At 44.6% G+C, this 21,384-nt stretch overlaps 1 protein-coding gene across 1 annotated transcript in view; it reads right to left on the reverse strand.

Annotated features, from left to right (window-relative positions):
• The window catches only part of LOC135553390 (neurobeachin-like), a 334,327-nt gene that overhangs the window by 248,190 nt on the left and 64,753 nt on the right, over positions 1–21,384 (reverse strand). The window contains exons 7-10 of the mRNA XM_064985529.1: positions 17,790–17,909; positions 11,682–11,828; positions 8,927–9,124; positions 4,872–5,029 (exon numbers count right to left, since the gene is read on the reverse strand). Coding sequence (XP_064841601.1) covers positions 4,872–5,029; positions 8,927–9,124; positions 11,682–11,828; positions 17,790–17,909 — 623 coding nt within the window. The remainder of the gene's footprint in view (positions 1–4,871; positions 5,030–8,926; positions 9,125–11,681; positions 11,829–17,789; positions 17,910–21,384) is intronic.

Consider the following 21,384-nt stretch of genomic DNA (forward strand, 5'->3'; position numbering starts at 1 on the left):
CACATCACAAGGACACAGTGATGAGCACACAGCTCTGCAGGACAAGAGCCAGTGTAGTGGGGAGAGATGATGACCTTCTTAGACTCTGGACACAGACTACATATGCAACTGGCTGGCGACAGCACACCGTGTTGTCAATCACGATCAATGGCTTTAATTCAATTCAACAAGCTTTATTGGCATGGGAAACATATGTTTACATTGCCAAAGCAAGTGAAATAGATAATAAACAAAAGTGAAATAAACAATACAAAATTAACAGTAAACACTCACAAAAGTTTCAAAGGAATAGAGACATTTGAAATGTCATATGTCTATATACAGTGTTGTAACAATGTGCAAATGGTTAAAGTACAAAAGGGGGAAATAAAAAACATAAATATGGGTTGTATTTACATTGGTGTTTGTTCTTCATTGGTTGCCCTTTTCTTGTGGCAACAGTTCACAAATCATGTTGCTGTTATGGCACACTGTGGTATTTCACCCAACAGACGTGAATTTATCAAAATTGGATGTCAGGATTTGGCCAGGGTTGTTCCGGGTTTTGGTCACTAGATGCCCCCATTGTGCTTTTTGACCTCATGTTTTTTCCCTTGTTCCCCATTATTATTTGCACCTGTGCCTCGTTTTCCCTGATTGTATTTAAACCCTTAGTTTCCCTCAGTTCTGTGCTCTGTGTTTGTATGTTAGCACCCAGCCCTAGTGTTCTGTGTATTCTTGTCGATTCCGGTGGATGCTCTTGTGGAATTCTGTTTTTGTTTTTGAGTATCTCTTGAGGCTTTTTTGTGCTATTCCTACCACCTGTTGGATTTGCCATTTTTTGTATTGAAGGACTTCTCCTTTTTTACTTTATTAAATACACCGTCTTAAGTACTGCTGTGTCTGCCTCATCTTCTGGGTTCTGCTGACTATTCGTGGCTCAGTTGGTTAAGTGACTGTTTCTCACTCCGGAGACCCAGGTTCGTAACCGGGTCCTGACATTGGACATGTTTTCGAATTATTTGTGGGTCTATGTAATCTGATGGAAATACTGTATGTGTCACTAATATGGTCATACATTTGGCAGGAGGTTAGGAAGTGAAGCTCAGCTTCCACCTCATTTTGTGGGTAGTGTGCACATACTGTCTTCTCTTGGGGCGGCAGGTAGCCTAGTGGTTAGAGTGTTGGGCCAGTAACTGGAATGTTGCTGGATTGAATCCCTTAGCTGACAAGGTAAAAATATGTCGTTCTGCCCCTAAGCAAGGCAGTTAACCCACTGTTCCCCGGGCGCCGAAGACAGGGATGTCAATTAAGGCAGCCCCCCGCACCTCTCTGGTTAAACGTGGAAAACACATTTCAGTTGAATACATTCATTTGGAAAACACACTAGGTATCACTCTTGAGAGCCAGGTCTGCCTATGGGGGCTTCTCTCAATAGCAAGGCTATGCTCACTGAGTCTGTACATAGTCAAAGCTTTCCTTAATTTTTTGGGTCAGTCACAGTGATCAGGTATTCTGCCACTATGTACTCACTGTTTAGGGCCAAATAGCATTCCATGTTGCTCTGTTTTATTGGTCAATTATTTCCGAAGTATCAAGTAATTATATTTTTGTCATGTTTTGGTTGGGTCTAATTGTGTTTTGTCCTGGGTCTCTGTGGGGTCTGTTTATGTGAACAGAGCCCCAGGACCAGCTTGCTGAAGGCGACTCTTCTCTAGGTTAATCTGTCTGTATGTGATGGCTTTGTTATGGAAGGTTTGGGAATTGTTTCCTTTTAGGTGGTTGTAGAATCACTTTTTCCACATTTTGTTATGTTCCAGCCTTGTTCTAAAATGGATTAAATCATTTTTTCCCTCATCAATCTACACACAATACCTGAATAATGACAAAGCAAAAACAGGTTTGTAGAAATTTTTGCAAATGTATGACACTACTATGTATGACACTTGGCGCACCTGTATTTGGGGAGTTTCTCCCATTCTTCTCTGCAGATCCTCTCAAGCTGTATCAGGTTGGATGGGGAACGTTGCTGCACAGCTATTTTCAGGTCTCTCCAGAGATGTTCAATCGGGTTCAAGTCTGCGATCTGGCTGGGACACTCAAAGACATTCAGAGATATGTCCCGAAGCCACTCTTGCATTATTTTGGCTGTGTGAGGTGATGAGTGTTGTCTGGTTTCCTCCAGATGTGACGCTTGGCATTCAGGCCAAAGAGTTCAATCTTGGTTTCATCAGACCAGAGAATCTTGCTTCTCATTGTCTGAGAGTGCTTTAGGCGCCTTTTGGCAAACTCCAAGTGGGCTGTCATGTGCCTTTTATTGAGGAGTGGCTTCCGTCTGGCCACTCTACCAGAAAGGCCTGATTGGTAGAGTGATGCAGAGATGGTTGTCCTTCTAGAAAGTTCTCCCATCTCCACAGAACAACTCTGTCAGAGTGACTACTGGGTTCTTGGTCACCTCCTTGACCAAGGCCCTTCTCCCCCGATTGCTCAGTTTGGCCGGGTGTCCAGCTCTAGGAAGAGTCTTGGTGGTTCCACACTTCTTCCATTTAACAATGATGGAGGCCACTGTGTTCTTGGGGACCTTCAATGCTGCCAAAAAAATGTGGTACCCTTCCCAAGATCTGTATCTTGACACAATCCTGTCTCAGAGTTCTACGGACAATTCCTTCGAGCTGCATTTGCAAACATTTCTAAAAACCTGCTTTCACTTTGTCATTATGGGGTATTGTGTGTAGATTGATCTGGAATTACTTTTATTCAATCCATTTTATAATAAGCCTGTGGAAAAAGTGAAGGGGTCTGAATACTTTCCAAATGCATTGTATATGTTGAAGAGGGTGTTGCTCAAGCTGTATCCCTGTCTCACCCCACAGCCCTGTGGAAAGAAATGTGTCAGTTTTGTGCCAATTTTAACTGCACACTTGTTGTATGTTTTACACCACTTTCCATCAATTTGTATAGCAGACCCTCATGCCAAATTGAGTCAAAAAAAATGTGAAATTGCCTTTGTTTTGGTTTGTTTGTTCGTCTATTAGAGTGTGCAGGGTGAATATGTGATCTGTCATATGGTAATTTGGTAAAAAAGCTAATTTGACATTTGCTCAGTACATTGTTTTCACTGAGGAAATGTACGAGTCTGCTGTTAATGATAATGCAGAGGATTTTCTCAAGGTTGCTGTTGACGCATATCCCCCAGTAGTTATTGGGGTCAAAATTGTATCTACTTTAATGGATTGGGGTGATCAGTCCTTGGTTCCAAATATTGTGGAAGATGCCAGAGATGAGGATGATGTTAAAGAGTTTAAGTATAGCCAATTGGAATTTGTGGTCTGTATATCTTATAATTTCCTTCAGGATACCATCAACACCACAGGACTTTTTGGTTTGGAGGGTTTTGTATTTTGTTCTGTAGTTTTTTATTCAATCTCGAGAAATAACCATGTTTTACCATTTGAAAGAGTGAGGTACATCCTTGCTCGCACCTTCAACCATGGGCAGGACATTCCCATGACGTGCAGGAGAAGCCATGGTTCCCTCCGCCCTCAAGGTTGAAAGCGATTCAAATTGGACCTGACATTGTATTATTATCATGTTTGGAGAGCTGAACAGTTTGATATGTCTTGTTGTACTGTACATGTTCTGATTGATGTCTTATCAAAAAGACTGGTCAGAATTGTATGATTGACTGATCGCTTATCAGATAAAAGGGAAAAGGGAGGGGGATACCTAGTCAGTTTTACAACTGAACGCCTTCAACTGAAATCTGTTTTTCCGCATTTAACCCAACCCCTCTGAATCAGAGAGGTGCGGGGTGCTGCTTTAATCGACATCCACGTCTTCGACGCCCAGGGAAAGGTGGGCTAACTGCCTTGCTCAGGGGCAGAACGACAGATTTTTACCTTGTCAGCTCTTGGATTCAACCCAGCAACCTTTCGGTTACTGGGCAGCTTCCTGGTGCCCTGTCGTTACACTAACATTTACGAGTTTGATAATTAGATTAGAATCCGGTTGTGATGTCCTTCCTTTTGTTTTCCCCCAGAAAAGTGCAAAGAAATGTTAATTCAGGTGACTTTATGTTTTACCAAGGATAAAAGATTGGAGTCTCTTTTGGTTCATCGAGGCCTTGTTTGCAAGCTCAATGTGTGTACAGACACACATTAGACTTTTTCTCTTAAAGGTCATTCTAAAAGACCCATATAAGTGTTATTTCTGTAACACATTTACCCTTTTTTATTCTGTATAATGTATTTCATGTATACTGTAATTGAGTGTTAATTCATTCGTGACTAATACATCTGTTAGTTGATTTGAGTAAATGCATTCCTCATTTATAGAGTAACTGTTTGATTTAATTTACGTTCACAATTTAGTAGGACAATCTGGAAATCTTAAATTTACAGAGTTAATTGTAGAGTTAATCACACATCACATATCATATGTTTGGGTCCTAACTTTGCATCCCTGCGTTAAGGTTAAGTCATCAGTTAGTTTAGTGGTAGACTCACTAGAATAGGCAGTCACTCAGAGTTCACTAGCTGGCGTGGCTGGGCTGGTATGGGATGGAACACTACCCATCAGGCTTAACCCAGGGCAGGGCTGGGACTACACTACCAGTAGGCTTAGCCCTGGCTGCACCAGATAGAGGGCCAGAGGCAGAGCAGAGCCTGACTCAGAGCTGCTGTGTGTGTGTTTCTCCCCAGTGTGGTCTCTGTCACTGAGCTAATTCCGGATTATGGCTGAGCTCTGATTGGAGCAGGGCTCAGTGGAGCGCTCTGATAAGGACAACGCTGGACCTTCAGGACAAGGATCAGCAGGGGTAAATTAGAGCGTTGATTCTCAACATAGTAGAAGACTCAGACACTTACTTGAAGTCAGAAACTTCATGTACTCACCAGACGGTAGTCTCCAGCTGGGTCTCATGGTTCTGGTAGTTGTGCTGGTCGTTGGGTTGATGGTAGTCCAGCTGGGAGAAGAGAGGGAACAGCACCTGGATCCCTCCTATTGAGTGGATGGCACTGTGGATGGAGTGGGTCACTATGGCCTTCACATCCTACCAGGGAACAATACAGTGTTAGTTCACTGTAACTTAATTAAACACATATTAAAAGGACATGGGGTGAGATTAACCTGTTTCATAAGGACATGGGGTGAGACTAACCTGTTTCATAAGGACATGGGGTGAGACTAACCTTTTTCATAAGGACATGGGGTGAGACTAACCTGTTTCATAAGGACATGGGTTGAGACTAACCTGTTTCATAAGGACATGGGGTGAGACTAACCTGTTTCATAAGGACATGGGGTGAGACTAACCTGTTTCATAAGGACATGGGGTGAGACTAACCTGTTTCATAAGGACATGGGGTGAGACTAACCTGTTTCATAAGGACATGGGGTGAGACTAACCTGTTTCATAAGGACATGGGGTGAGACTAACCTGTTTCATAAGGACATGGGGTGAGACTAACCTGTTTCATAAGGACATGGGGTGAGACTAACCTGTTTCATAAGGACATGGGGTGAGACTAACCTGTTTCATAAGGACATGGGGTGAGACTAACCTGTTTCATAAGGACATGTGGTGAGACTAACCTGTTTCATAAGGACATGGGGTGAGACTAACCTGTTTCATAAGGACATGGGGTGAGACTAACCTGTTTTATAAGGACATTGTCACGCCCTGGTCTATATTTATTATGTTTATCTTCATCTATTGGGTCAGGCCAGGGTGTGACATGGGTTTATTTGTGGTGTGTTTTGTCTTGGGGTTGTGTGGGGTGTATAGCATAGTCTATGGCTGCCTGAGGCGGTTCTCAATCAGAGTCAGGTGATTATCGTTGTCTCTGATTGGTAACCATATTTAGGTAGCCATAATCTTTGTGTGTTTCGTGGGTGATTGTCCTTAGTGTCCTTGTTCCTGTCGCTGTGTTAGTTTACATAAGTATAGGCTGTTTCGGTTTTCGTTACGTTCATTACGTTCTTGTTTTTGTAGTATTTTGTATTGATTCGTGTTTACGTTTTTTGATTAAACATGGATCGCAATCTACACGCTGCATTTTGGTCCGACTCTCCTTCGCCTACAGAAAACCGTTACAGAATCACCCACCACAAACGGACCAAGCAGCGTGTCAACAGGCAGGTGCAGCAAAGAGAGGAATGGACATGGGAGGAGGAATTATTCGGAGAAGGACCTTGGGATCAGCCTGGAGAATATCGCCGCCCCAAAGAAGAACTGGAGGCGGCGAGAGCTGAGAGGCGCTGGAATGAGGAGGCAGCGCGGCGACGCGGATGGAAGCCCGAGAGTCAGCCCCAAAAATTTCTTGGGGGGGCTCAGGGAGAGTGTGGCAGAGTCAGGAGTCAGACCTGAGCCCACTCTCCCTGTTTATCGTGAGGAGCCAAGGAGGAGACCAGAACCGGTGTTGGAGGTGAGCGAAGTAGAGACTGTGAAGGAGTTAATGGGGAAATTGGAGGAGAGAGAAATGAGGGAGTTGCTGTGTTGGTGCTTCTTGCATGGAATCCGCCCGACGGAACGTGTCAGGGATTTGATGGCACCTGGGTCAGCGCTCCATACTCGTCCTGAGGTGCGTGTTAGTTGGCTGGTGAAGTTGGTGCCAGCCTCACGCACCAGGCCTCCTGTGCACATCCCTAGCCTTGCACGTCCTGTGCCAACACTGCTCTCTAGATCTCCAGTACGCCTTCACGGTCTAGCCCATCCTGTGCCACCTCCACACACCAGCCCTCCGGTGGCAGCTCCCCGCACCAGGCTTCCTGTGCGTGTCCTCGGCCCAGTACCACCAGTGCCAGCACCACGCATCAGGCCTACAGTGCGTAGGCCTCGCCTCTCCAGCGCTACCGAAGCCTTTCTCCTCTCCTGCGCTGCCGGAGTCTCCCGTCTGTTTAGCGCAGCCAGAGCCTTCCTCCTCTCCTGCACTGCCGGAGCAGTGTTCAGCGCTGTCGGAGCCTTTCTCCTCTCCTGCGCTACTGGAGTCTCCCGCCTGTTTAGCGCAGCCAGAGCTTTCCTCCTCTCCTGCGCTGCTGGAGTCTCCCGCCTGTTTAGCGCAGCCAGAGTCTTCCTCCTCTACAGCGCTGCTGGAGTCTCCCGCCTGTTTAGTGCAGGCCGAGCTGTCAGTCTGCATGGAGCAGCCAGAGATGTCAGTCTGCATGGAGCAGCCAGAGATGTCAGTCTGCATGGAGCAGCCAGAGATGTCAGTCTGCATGGAGCAGCCAGAGCTGTCAGTCTGCATGGAGCAGCCAGAGCTGTCAGTCTGCATGGAGCAGCCAGAGCTGTCAGTCTGCATGGAGCAGCCAGAGATGTCAGTCTGCATGGAGCAGCCAGAGATGTCAGTCTGCATGGAGCAGCCAGAGATGTCAGTCTGCATGGAGCAGCCAGAGCTGTCAGTCTACATGGAGCAGCCAGAGCTGTCAATCTTCATGGAACAGCCAGAGCTGCCAGTCTGCATGGAGCTTTCAGTCTGCATGGAGCAGCCTGAGTTGCCAGTCTGCATGGAGCTGCCAATCTACAAGGAGCTGTCAGTCTGCAAGGAGCTGTAAGTCTGCAAGGAGCTGTCAGTCTGCAAGGAGCTGTCAGTCTGCAAGGAGCTGTCAGTCTGCATGGAGCTGCCAGTCTGCATGGAGCTGCCAGTCTGCATGGAGTAGCCAGAACTGTCAGTCTGCAAGAAGCCGCCAGAGCTGTCAGTCTACCTGGAGCAGCCAGAGCCGCCAGTCAGCATGGAGCAGCCAGATCCGCCAGTCAGCCAGACTCTTCCAGATCCGCCAGTCAGCCAGACTCTTCCAGATCTGCCAGTCAGCCAGACTCTTCCAGATCTGCCAGTCAACCAGATTCTTCCAGATCTGCCAGTCAACCAGACTCTTCCAGATCTGCCAGTCAGCCAGGATCTGCCAGAACTGTCAACCAGCCAGGATCTGCCGGATCCAAATACCTGGCTGAGCTTCCTCTCAGTGCCGGGCTTCCTCTCAGTGCCGGGCTTCCTCTCAGTGCTGGGCTTCCCCTCTGCCCCGAGCTGCCCCTCTGTCCCGAGCTGCCCCTCTGTCCCGAGCTGCCCCTCTGTCCCGAGCTGCCCCTCTGTCCCGAGCTGCCCCTCAGTCCCGAGCTGCCCCTCAGTCCCGAGCTGCCCCTCAGTTCCGAGCTGCCCCTCAGTCCAGTGGGATTCTGGGTGAGGACTACTAGGCCATGGTCGGCGGCGAAGGTGGACTATCCTAGGACGCGAGGAGGGGGGACAAAGACATTTATAGAGTGGGTTCCACGTCCCGCGCCGGAGCCGGAGCCGCCACCATGGACAGACGCCCACCCGGACCCTCCCTATTGTTTTGATGTGCGTCTCGGAGTCCGCACCTTAGGGGGGGGTTCTGTCACGCCCTGGTCTATATTTATTATGTTTATCTTCATCTATTGGGTCAGGCCAGGGTGTGACATGGGTTTATTTGTGGTGTGTTTCGTCTTGGGGTTGTGTGGGGTGTATAGCATAGTCTATGGCTGCCTGAGGCGGTTCTCAATCAGAGTCAGGTGATTATCGTTGTCTCTGATTGGTAACCATATTTAGGTAGCCATATTCTTTGTGTGTTTCGTGGGTGATTGTCCTTAGTGTCCTTGTTCCTGTCACTGTGTTAGTTTACATAAGTATAGGCTGTTTCGGTTTTCGTTACGTTCATTACGTTCTTGTTTTTGTAGTATTTTGTATTGATTCGTGTTTACGTTTTTTACATTTACATTTACATTTAAGTCATTTAGCAGACGCTCTTATCCAGAGCGACTTACAAATTGGTGAATTCACCTTCTGACATCCAGTGGAACAGCCACTTTTTTTGATTAAACATGGATCGCAATCTACACGCTGCATTTTGGTCCGACTCTCCTTCGCCAACAGAAAACCGTTACAGACATGGGGTGAGACTAACCTGTTTTATAAGGACATGTAGTGAAACTAACCTGTAACATAAGGGCGTGGGGTGAGTGGACGAAGATGGAGGCGTTCTCCTTGGGCGATGACTCCAGGCAGAGCTGGGCATCTGTAGCCTTGGCGTTGTAGGTGAAGGAGATGGAGCTGGCCAGCTTCCCATCATACAGGACCTGCTTATGGTGCTCCGCCAGGTGGATGTCACTCTCCGACTTAAACTTAAAGGTGCTCTACAGAGAGGGGAGGAATAGAGAGAGAGAGGGATAAGAGAAAGGTCGATGGGAGAAAGGCAGAGAGAGAGAGATAAGGACAGACAGAGAGTGGGAGAAGAGAGATGTGATAAGGTATTGTATCATGACAGCTCATTCTTCTACTAAACTGGAGGTGCCATCCATACCTCAGCAGCAGTAGCAGTAGTGTCATATTTATATATTAATACATGTTGCTGATCGATAACAGAGTCACTCAGTCTTAATGTAACCAATCCATTAAGGATGGCAGGTGAGAGAGGAGCTCAATTAATCAATCAATGCATCATCAATTGGTATGTTATTAATCAGTAAATCAGGAAGGTCCTCTCAACGGAGGAGTGAATAATGAATGAACGGCCACAGACAGAGGAGTGATGAAAGGCGAGACACATCCCTCTTTTAGCTGCAGACATGATGATTCAGATGGGGAGAGATGAGACCTACACTGAAATAGATGAGACCTATACTGAAATAGATGAGACCTATACTGAAATAGATGAGACCTACACTAAAATAGATGAGACCTACACTGAAATAGATGAGACCTACACTGAAATAGATGAGACCTACACTGAAATAGATGAGACCTACACTGAAATAGATGAGACCTATACTGAAATAGATGAGACCTACACTGAAATAGATGAGACCTACACTGAAATAGATGAGACCAACACTGAAATAGATGAGACCGACACTGAAATAGATGATACCTATACTGAAATAGATGAGACCTACACTGAAATAGATGAGACCTATACTGAAATAGATGAGACCTACACTAAAATAGATGAGACCTACACTAAATAAGATGAGACCTAGACTGAAATAGATGAGACCTAGAGTGAAATAGATGAGACCTAGAGTGAAATAGATGAGACCTAGACTGAAATAGATGAGACCTAGACTGAAATAGATGAGACCTAGAGTGAAATAGATGAGACCTAGACTGAAATAGATGAGACCTAGACTGAAATAGATGAGACCTACAATGAACTGAAATAGTGGAGCTTCTCTGTCATGAGGAGATGTAGATAGCTGAGATAACAAGCAGAGTATACAGTGTACCAGGCTCAGTAGACCAGACACACACTGGGGCTATTATATTCCCATATCCGCTAGTTAACAACCTCCTGGGGCCTGGTAGAGTAGGCTCAGTCTACAGGCCTCTACAGCCAGCTTCTCTCTGGCAACTCCACTATTACATGCAGACAGGACATACTAATAAAACCTAACAACAACAGAAGTGTGTGTCATCTATACCCTATTAGACTGCCCTGTTTGTCGGTGTCTCCTATACCCTATTAGACTGCCCTGTCTGTCGGTGTCTCCTATACCCTGTTACACTGCCCTGTCTGTCAGTGTCTCCTATACCCTATTAGACTGCCCTGTCTGTCAGTGTCTCCTATACCCTATTAGACTGCCCTGTCTGTCGGTGTCTCCTATACCCTATTAGACTGCCCTGTCTGTCAGTGTCTCCTATACCCTATTAGACTGCCCTGTCTGTCGGTGTCTCCTATACCCTGTTAGACTGCCCTGTCTGTCAGTGTCTCCTATACCCTATTAGACTGCCCTGTCTGTCGGTGTCTCCTATACCCTATTAGACTGCCCTGTCTGTCGGTGTCTCCTATACCCTATTAGACTGCCCTGTCTGTCGGTGTCTCCTATACCCTATTAGACTGCCCTGTCTGTCGGTGTCTCCTATACCCTGTTAGACTGCCCTGTCTGTCAGTGTCTCCTATACCCTATTAGACTGCCCTGTCTGTCGGTGTCTCCTATACCCTATTAGACTGCCCTGTCTGTCGGTGTCTCCTATACCCTATTAGACTGCCCTGTCTGTCGGTGTCTCCTATACCCTATTAGACTGCCCTGTCTGTCGGTGTCTCCTATACCCTATTAGACTGCCCTGTCTGTTGGTGTCTCCTATACCCTGTTAGACTGCCCTGTCTGTCGGTGTCTCCTATACCCTGTTAGACTGCCCTGTCTGTCGGTGTCTCCTATACCCTGTTAGACTGCCCTGTCTGTCGTTGTCTCCTATACCCTGTTAGACTGCCGTGTCTGTCGGTGTCTCCTATACCCTGTTAGACTGCCCTGTCTGTCGGTGTCTCCTATACCCTGTTAGACTGCCCTGTCTGTTGGTGTCTCCTCCACCCTGTTAGGCTGCCGTGTATGTTAGTGTCTCCTGACAGACTGAATGAGACAGGCTATGACTAGCTATGGTCCCAACCTACACTGGATCAACGACAGGCACAGCGTTCAAGTATGTCTGGGTCTGTTCAACAGTCCAAACCATAGTTTCAGAGGCAGCCAGAGAACAGAACACTGTGCATTCAGCCTATACAGTGTTAGGACACATGACACATACAAACAAAGCACGTTGGATAGAGACACCAGGTAGCAGGGAACAGGAAACTGTGGCAAGCAGCATTGATTTCACAGATTGATATGTGTAGCAGGCTTTGTGCATGTACCATTAAAGTTATTCCTATCCTAAGCTAACCTATCAGTAACCTAAATCAGTCAGCCCAGTACATACCTTATAGCCCGCTCCCAGCTGATGAATGGCAAATATCTGCGCTGGGTTGAGAGCCTCAGAGAACACATAGATGGCCCCCAGCTGACCACAGAATACCCTGTTAGCATCAGCTGTCTCCGACGAACCCAGGAAGCACTTATCATAACTCTGTAGAGGGAGAGGAGAGAGGGTCAGTACACGGGCACACAGAGCAGAGGGTTTATCATAGGTCTGTAGCGGGAGAGGGAGGAGAGGGAGAGGAGACAGAGAGAGGGGAGAGGAGAGGATCAGATTTGTATAGGGACACAGATAGAGGAAAACATGGTTCATCATAGCTCTGTAAAATGATACAAAGAGGGATATATTTATAATGTTCAAACATAAACCACAATGACCAAACTTTCTCTCTATATATGGCTCTGGGAAATGGTTAGGGCAATTATACAGACACTGAGGCAGAGATGAGAGGATGGGGTCATGTCTTTTAAATCCTCCAGCAGACTCCGAGAGGTTACAACATCATCCAGACTTCAAAGACAGCTGAGCATCAGAGCAATTAACAGACAAAAAAACTGATGACAGCTTTTGAATGGGCAAATAGGATAATTATGAGAGTGCATGATTTACAGTGCCTCTAATAGATTGCCACTCAGAGAAAAAGAAAGGTTGGCAGACACTTAGGTCTGCATTCCAAATGGCACCCTATTCTGAATTTAGTGCACTACCTTTGACCATATCCCATAGTGTGTGTGTCTGCCCTTATAAACATGTGCGTGTAGCCCTTGCCATGTAGACATGTGTTATAAAAATATCCACTACACACACCCCATCCATCCTAACTCTGTAGATAAACCCATCCATCCTAACTCTGCAGATAACACCATCCATAACTCTGTAGATAACCCCATCCCTAACTCTGTAGATAACCCCATCCATCCTAACTCTGTAGATAACACCATCCATCCTAACTCTGTAGATAACACCATCCTAACTCTGTAGATAACCCCATCCCTAACTCTGTAGATAACCCCATCCCTAACTCTGTAGATAACCCCATCCCTAACTCTGTAGATAACCCCATCCCTAACTCTGTAGATAACCCCATCCTAACTCTGTAGATAACCCCATCCCTAACTCTGTAGATAACACCATCCCTAACTCTGTAGATAACCCCATCCCTAACTCTGCAGATAACCCCATCCTAACTCTGTAGATAACCCCATCCCTAACTCTGTAGATAACACCATCCCTAACTCTGTAGATAACACCATCCCTAACTCTGCAGATAACACCATCACTAACTCTGTAGATAACACCATCCCTAACTCTGTAGATAACACCATCCCTAACTCTGTAGATAACCCCATCCTAACTCTGTAGATAACCCCATCCCTAACTCTGTAGATAACACCATCCCTAACTCTGTAGATAACCCCATCCCTAACTCTGTAGATAACCCCATCCTAACTCTGTAGATAACACCATCCCTAACTCTGTAGATAGCACCATCCCTAACTCTGTAGATAACCCCATCCCTAACTCTGTAGATAACACCATCCATCCTAACTCTGTAGATAACACCATCCCTAACTCTGTAGATAACACCATCCATCCTAACTCTGTAGATAACACCATCCCTAACTCTGCAGATAACACCATCACTAACTCTGTAGATAACACCATCCCTAAATCTGTAGATAACACCATCCCTAACTCTGTAGATAATACCATCCCTAACTCTGTAGATAACACCATCCCTAACTCTGTAGATAACCCCATCCATCCTAACTCTGTAGATAACCCCATCCCTAACTCTGCAGATAACACCATCACTAACTCTGTAGATAACACCATCCCTAACTCTGTAGATAACACCATCCCTAACTCTGTAGATAATACCATCCCTAACTCTGTAGATAACCCCATCCATCCTAACTATGTAGATAACACCATCCATCCTAACTCTGTAGATAACCCCATCCATCCTAACTCTGTAGATAACCCCATCCATCCTAACTCTGTAGATAACACCATCCCTAACTCTGTAGATAACCCCATCCCTAACTCTGTAGATAACCCCATCCATCCTAACTCTGTAGATAACACCATCCATCCTAACTCTGTAGATAACACCATCCTAACTCTGTAGATAACCCCATCCCTAACTCTGTAGATAACCCCATCCCTAACTCTGTAGATAACCCCATCCCTAACTCTGTAGATAACCCCATCCCTAACTCTGTAGATAACCCCATCCTAACTCTGTAGATAACCCCATCCCTAACTCTGTAGATAACACCATCCCTAACTCTGTAGATAACCCCATCCCTAACTCTGCAGATAACCCCATCCTAACTCTGTAGATAACCCCATCCCTAACTCTGTAGATAACACCATCCCTAACTCTGTAGATAACACCATCCCTAACTCTGCAGATAACACCATCACTAACTCTGTAGATAACACCATCCCTAACTCTGTAGATAACACCATCCCTAACTCTGTAGATAACCCCATCCTAACTCTGTAGATAACCCCATCCCTAACTCTGTAGATAACACCATCCCTAACTCTGTAGATAACCCCATCCCTAACTCTGTAGATAACCCCATCCTAACTCTGTAGATAACACCATCCCTAACTCTGTAGATAGCACCATCCCTAACTCTGTAGATAACCCCATCCCTAACTCTGTAGATAACACCATCCATCCTAACTCTGTAGATAACACCATCCCTAACTCTGTAGATAACACCATCCATCCTAACTCTGTAGATAACACCATCCCTAACTCTGCAGATAACACCATCACTAACTCTGTAGATAACACCATCCCTAAATCTGTAGATAACACCATCCCTAACTCTGTAGATAATACCATCCCTAACTCTGTAGATAACACCATCCCTAACTCTGTAGATAACCCCATCCATCCTAACTCTGTAGATAACCCCATCCCTAACTCTGCAGATAACACCATCACTAACTCTGTAGATAACACCATCCCTAACTCTGTAGATAACACCATCCCTAACTCTGTAGATAATACCATCCCTAACTCTGTAGATAACCCCATCCATCCTAACTATGTAGATAACACCATCCATCCTAACTCTGTAGATAACCCCATCCATCCTAACTCTGTAGATAACCCCATCCATCCTAACTCTGTAGATAACACCATCCCTAACTCTGTAGATAACACCATCCCTAACTCTGTAGATAACACCATCCATCCTAACTCTGTAGATAACACCATCCATCCTAACTCTGTAGATAACACCATCCATCCTAACTCTGTAGATAACACCATCCATCCTAACTCTGTAGATAACACCATCCATCCTAACTCTGTAGATAACACCATCCATCCTAACTCTGTAGATAACCCCATCCACCCTAACTCTGTAGATAACCCCATCCATCCTAACTCTGTAGATAACGCCATCCATCCTAACTCTGTAGATAACACCATCCATCCTAACTCTGTAGATAACACCATCCATCCTAACTCTGTAGATAACCCCATCCATCCTGACTCTGTAGATAACCCCATCCATCCTAACTCTGTAGATAACACCATCCCTAACTCTGTAGATAACCCCATCCATCCTAACTCTGTAGATAACGCCATCCATCCTAACTCTGTAGATAACACCATCCATCCTAACTCTGTAGATAACACCATCCATCCTAACTCTGTAGATAACCCCATCCATCCTGACTCTGTAGATAACCCCATCCATCCTAACTCTGTAGATAACACCATCCCTAACTCTGTAGATAACCCCATCCATCCTGACTCTGTAGATAACCCCATCCATCCTAACTCTGTAGATAACACCATCCCTAACTCTGTAGATAACCCCATCCATCCTAACTCTGTAGATAACGCCATCCATCCTAACTCTGTAGATAACACCATCCATCCTAACTCTGTAGATAACACCATCCATCCTAACTCTGTAGATAACCCCATCCATCCTGACTCTGTAGATAACCCCATCCATCCTAACTCTGTAGATAACACCATCCCTAACTCTGTAGATAACCCCATCCATCCTAACTCTGTAGATAACGCCATCCATCCTAACTCTGTAGATAACGCCATCCATCCTGACTCTGTAGATAACACCATCCCTAACTCTGTAGATAACACCATCCCTAACTCTGTAGATAACCCCATCCATCCTAACTCTGTAGATAACCCCATCCATCCTAACTCTGTAGATAACACCATCCCTAACTCTGTAGATAACACCATCCCTAACTCTGTAGATAACACCATCCCTAACTCTGTAGATAGCACCATCCCTAACTCTGTAGATAACCCCATCCCTAACTCTGTAGATAACACCATCCATCCTAACTCTGTAGATAACACCATCCCTAACTCTGTAGATAACACCATCCATCCTAACTCTGTAGATAACACCATCCCTAACTCTGTAGATAGCACCATCCCTAACTCTGTAGATAACCCCATCCATCCTAACTCTGTAGATAACCCCATCCATCCTAACTCTGTAGATAAGACCATCCCTAACTCTGTAGATAACACCATCCCTAACTCTGTAGATATCTACAGAGTTAGGGATGGTGCTATCTACAGAGTTAGGGATGGTGTTATCTACAGAGTTAGGATGGATGGTGTTATCTACAGAGTTAGGGATGGTGCTAACACCATCCATCCTAACTCTGTAGATAACACCATCCATCCTGACTCTGTAGATAACACCATCCATCCTAACTCTGTAGATAACCCCATCCATCCTAACTCTGTAGATAACCCCATCCATCCTAACTCTGTAGATAACCCCATCCATCCTAACTCTGTAGATAACACCATCCCTAACTCTGTAGATAACACCATCCATACTAACTCTGTAGATAACACCATCCATCCTAACTCTGTAGATAACCCCATCCATCCTAACTCTGTAGATAACCCCATCCATCCTAACTCTGTAGATAACCCCATCCATCCTAACTCTGTAGATAACCCCATCCATCCTAACTCTGTAGATAACCCCATCCATCCTAACTCTGTAGATAACACCATCCCTAACTCTGTAGATAACACCATCCATCCTAACTCTGTAGATAACCCCATCCATCCTAACTCTGTACATAACCCCATCCATCCTAACTCTGTAGATAACACCATCCATCCTAACTCTGTAGATAACACCATCCCTAACTCTGTAGATAACACCATCCATCCTAACTCTGTAGATAACACCATCCTCAACTCTACAGATAGCACCCTCCTTAACTCTGCAGATAACACCATCCCTAACTCTGTAGATAGCACCCTCCTTAACTCTGCATATAACACCATCCCTAACTCTGTAGATAACACCATCCCTAACTCTGCAGATAGCACCATCCTAACTCTGTAGATAACACCATCCCTAACTCTGTAGATCGCACGATCCTAACTCTGTAGATCGCACCATCCTAACTCTGTAGATAGCACCATCCTAACTCTGTAGATAACACCATCCCTAACTCTGCAGATAGCACCATCCTAACTCTGTAGATCGCACCATCCTAACTCTGTAGATGGGCTTCCTCTCTTCAAACATCTCCCTGATAAATGGTTATTCAAATGGGAGCTTTGAAAAATGCAGCTCTGCTCCCAAGAGTAAACTCTGCCACAGCGCTGAAACTCAATGAGCACCACAGAGGATTTATGCATCTCTGTGGTGTGCCCCAAAGGGCACCCTATTCCCTATATAGTGCACTACTTTTGACCAGAGCCCCAGGCTCGGATGATTTCAAACTGTGGCATGTGATCAAATGCTGCTCTTGCAGCCACAAACATTACATACAAACACCACAACCACAAACATCCCAACCACAAATATCACAGACACAACCATCACAACCACATATATTACTACCACCACGGCTGTGTTCAGTGGGGACGAAAACAGGGGAAAATGGAGTGAAATAGATTAGTTCCACTTGTCCAATAAGAAATGTTTCAAAGCTGTTCAAAATGTGCCTCTTTGCCGTACTGAACACGACCTTGTAGAGGCCTCACATCAGGAATAAGCAGTGACAGGAGAGTCAGTCAATCAATCAAGCATCAAACAACCAATCAGCAATGAGGAGCATTCTCACGTCGCTGGTGTTGACGTGCCAGGCCATGTCGCCATAGGAGACCAGCTGACCATTGACGTAGCAACGGATCTCACTGTTCCTCCAGCGGTTGTAGATATGGACGATGCTGATCATGTACCACTGAAACACAGAGTGGAGAGAGAGAGAGAGAGAGAGAGAGAGAGAGTGTGAGTGAGTGAGTGAGTGAGTGAGTGAGTGAGTGAGTGAGTGAGTGAGTGAGTGAGTGAGTGTGCAGCTCCACACATAAGCTCCACACATAATAACACTAGCAACTACAACCCATTCAATCCCACTGTATGAACAGGGTTTAAACACAGCCTATTGTGTTTGCATTGTAATCACCCAGATCATCTAGAGACCAAATAGGATCATGTGATTCAGTAGCTCTGACCTCATACATATTGCAAAGACAATGGCAGTGTAACACAGACCTACTGCATGGTATAGATAACACAGTATTCCAGACCATAGAGTTATCCATACATTCTGCATAGTATAGATAACACAGTATTACAGACCATAGAGTTATCCATACATTCTGCATGGTATAGATAACACAGTATTCCAGAACATAGAGTTATCCATACATTCTGCATGGTATAGATAACACAGTATTCCAGACCATAGAGTTATCCATACATTCTGCATGGTATAGATAACACAGTATTCCAGACCATAGAGTTATCCATACATTCTGCATGGTATAGATAACACAGTATTCCAGAACATAGAGTTATCCATACATTCTGCATGGTATATATAACACAATATTACAGACCATAGAGTTATCCATACATTCTGCATGGTATAGATAACACAGTATTCCAGACCATAGAGTTATCCATACATTCTGCATGGTATAGATAACACAGTATTACAGACCATAGAGTTATCCATACATTCTGCATGGTATAGATAACACAGTATTACAGACCATAGAGTTATCCATACATTCTGCATGGTATAGATAACACAGTATTCCAGAACATAGAGTTATCCATACATTCTGCATGGTATAGATAACACAGTGTTCCAGACCATAGAGTTATCCATACATTCTGCATGGTATAGATAACACAGTATTCCAGACCATAGAGTTATCCATACATTCTGCATGGTATAGATAACACAGTATTCCAGACCATAGAGTTATCCATACATTCTGCATGGTATAGATAACACAGTATTCTAGACCATAGAGTTATCCATACATTCTGCATGGTATAGATAACACAGTTTTCCAGACCATAGAGTTATCCATACATTCTGCATGGTATAGATAACACAGTATTCCAGACCATAGAGTTATCCATACATTCTGCATGGTATAGATAACACAGTGTTCCAGACCATAGAGTTATCCATACATTCTGCATGGTATAGATAACACAGTATTCCAGACCATAGAGTTATCCATACATTCTGCATGGTATAGATAACACAGTATTCCAGACCATAGAGTTATCCATACATTCTGCATGGTATAGATAACACAGTATTCCAGACCATAGAGTTATCCATACATTCTGCATGGTATAGATAACACAGTATTCCAGACCATAGAGTTATCCATACATTCTGCATGGTATAGATAACACAGTATTCTAGACCATAGAGTTATCCATACATTCTGCATGGTATAGATAACACAGTATTCCAGACCATAGAGTTATCCATACATTCTGCATGGTATAGATAACACAGTATTCTAGACCATAGAGTTATCCATACATTCTGCATGGTATAGATAACACAGTATTCCAGACCATAGAGTTATCCATACATTCTGCATGGTATAGATAACACAGTATTCCAGACCATAGAGTTATCCATACATTCTGCATGGTATAGATAACACAGTATTCCAGACCATAGAGTTATCCACAAGGCGGTTCTCTGATACATTTGAAAATCTAACCTGTACACGGATCATCTCAATGTAAGGGCTTTAGATGAAGCAGTTACAGCTGAAACCCTCACTATGTTGATCTACTGCAGATCAACAGGATGTAAACACACCATCGACATGACTACGGCAGAGTGGATCAGATTACTCCAGTTGACGATTAAGAGGCCCTCTAAGATCACTTTGAACCACCAGGAGAGCAGATCATTCATTTGAGGATACCTCTACTTTAATGACCACTGATGACTTCACTACTAGAAACGTTGACCTGGTGCAGAGACGAGCGGACAAGAGGGAGAACTTATTTCCTTACATAGTGTTGCACTATGTACAGAATAGGGTGCCATGTCAGACACATCATTGTTACTAACAGCTGTTTAACCAAAGGCGTTAAATGACTGAGAGCAGCCTTGAACCAGCCTGTTATCTCTACTTGGACAGAGGCAGGTAGGGTGTCAGACATCCCAAGCTACATTACCATTCCTCTCTACACTCTCATCTCATCTCAGGGCACAGCCAGCTGTTCCTGTGAGGAGGTCCCTGTGAGAGTGTTAAACAGAACAGGTTATGATATTCTCTCTCTCCCTGGTCTGTAGAGAATGGAGGCACTGTCAGCTACTGGCTAGGCTTGTTTTGGAGTGTTTTGTTATGACAGATGTTTGTCTATCCTAACAATTGCGCTGCATTTTCTGTCCATGATGATCTGTTAATAAAGTCAAACGGCTCACCTTGTATATGGTTTATTATGACGTGTACTGAACCAACACAGCAGAATTCAGTACTCCATATGCTGTAAAGATCTTCTGAAGTTGTATTAAGATGCTGTCACTGTTATATGCCAGAGGCTGTATGCATAAAGCATCTCAGTGCTGATTTAGGATTGATTAAGCTTTTAGATCACAATGAATAAGATTACCTGTATTCTAGATCAGCACTGATCTTCGATCAGCTCTCCTACTTGGAGGCTGCGTTGACACAGGCAGCCCAATTCAGGTCTTTTGCCAATGATTTGCATATCTGATGCCTATCGGATCTTTTCCCTAATGTGTAAACAGCACAAAACTACATGGAATCTCATCTTTTGACTTTCAATTTATACTTGGATCCCATTCTTGGTACAAACACGATCCTCCATATGCGACCTCTGTCTGGACAGTCAGATCAGATAATATTTTGCTCTGAAGGGTTATTTTTGCACAAGACTTGCTGAACCATGACCACCACCCCAACATTTTCTATTTTTTATTTCACCTTGATTTAACCAGGTTGGCTAGTTGAGAACAAGTTCTCATTTGCAACTGCGACCTGGCCAAGATAAAGCAAAGCAGTGTGACACATTTAAAAGGAACAGTAACAGGAAATTAGCATTGCCTCTATGTGCTACTTCAGAGGCTACATCAGTGTGAATGCGCAAATCTGATATGGGTCACATTGAGTGTGGACAGTCAGAAGAAAATATTGGATACAGAGAAAATCTGATTTGGACAGGGTGGCTGTGTAAACACAGCCTAAAATGCTTAATACATATAACTACAGAGATAATGAAGGGATTTTACTGATACAACAGGCTGGTGCTCAGGCCACATCCATAACATTCTGACAAGATCATCACAATCCTATAGAGCAGCAGACTGATGATCCCATTCTATAAGCCGCACCTCAACACACCATCAATCACATATGGAACCT

The sequence above is a fragment of the Oncorhynchus masou genome, chromosome 13 (genome assembly GCF_036934945.1).
Source record: "Oncorhynchus masou masou isolate Uvic2021 chromosome 13, UVic_Omas_1.1, whole genome shotgun sequence".
Taxonomy (NCBI): Eukaryota; Metazoa; Chordata; class Actinopteri; order Salmoniformes; family Salmonidae; genus Oncorhynchus; species Oncorhynchus masou.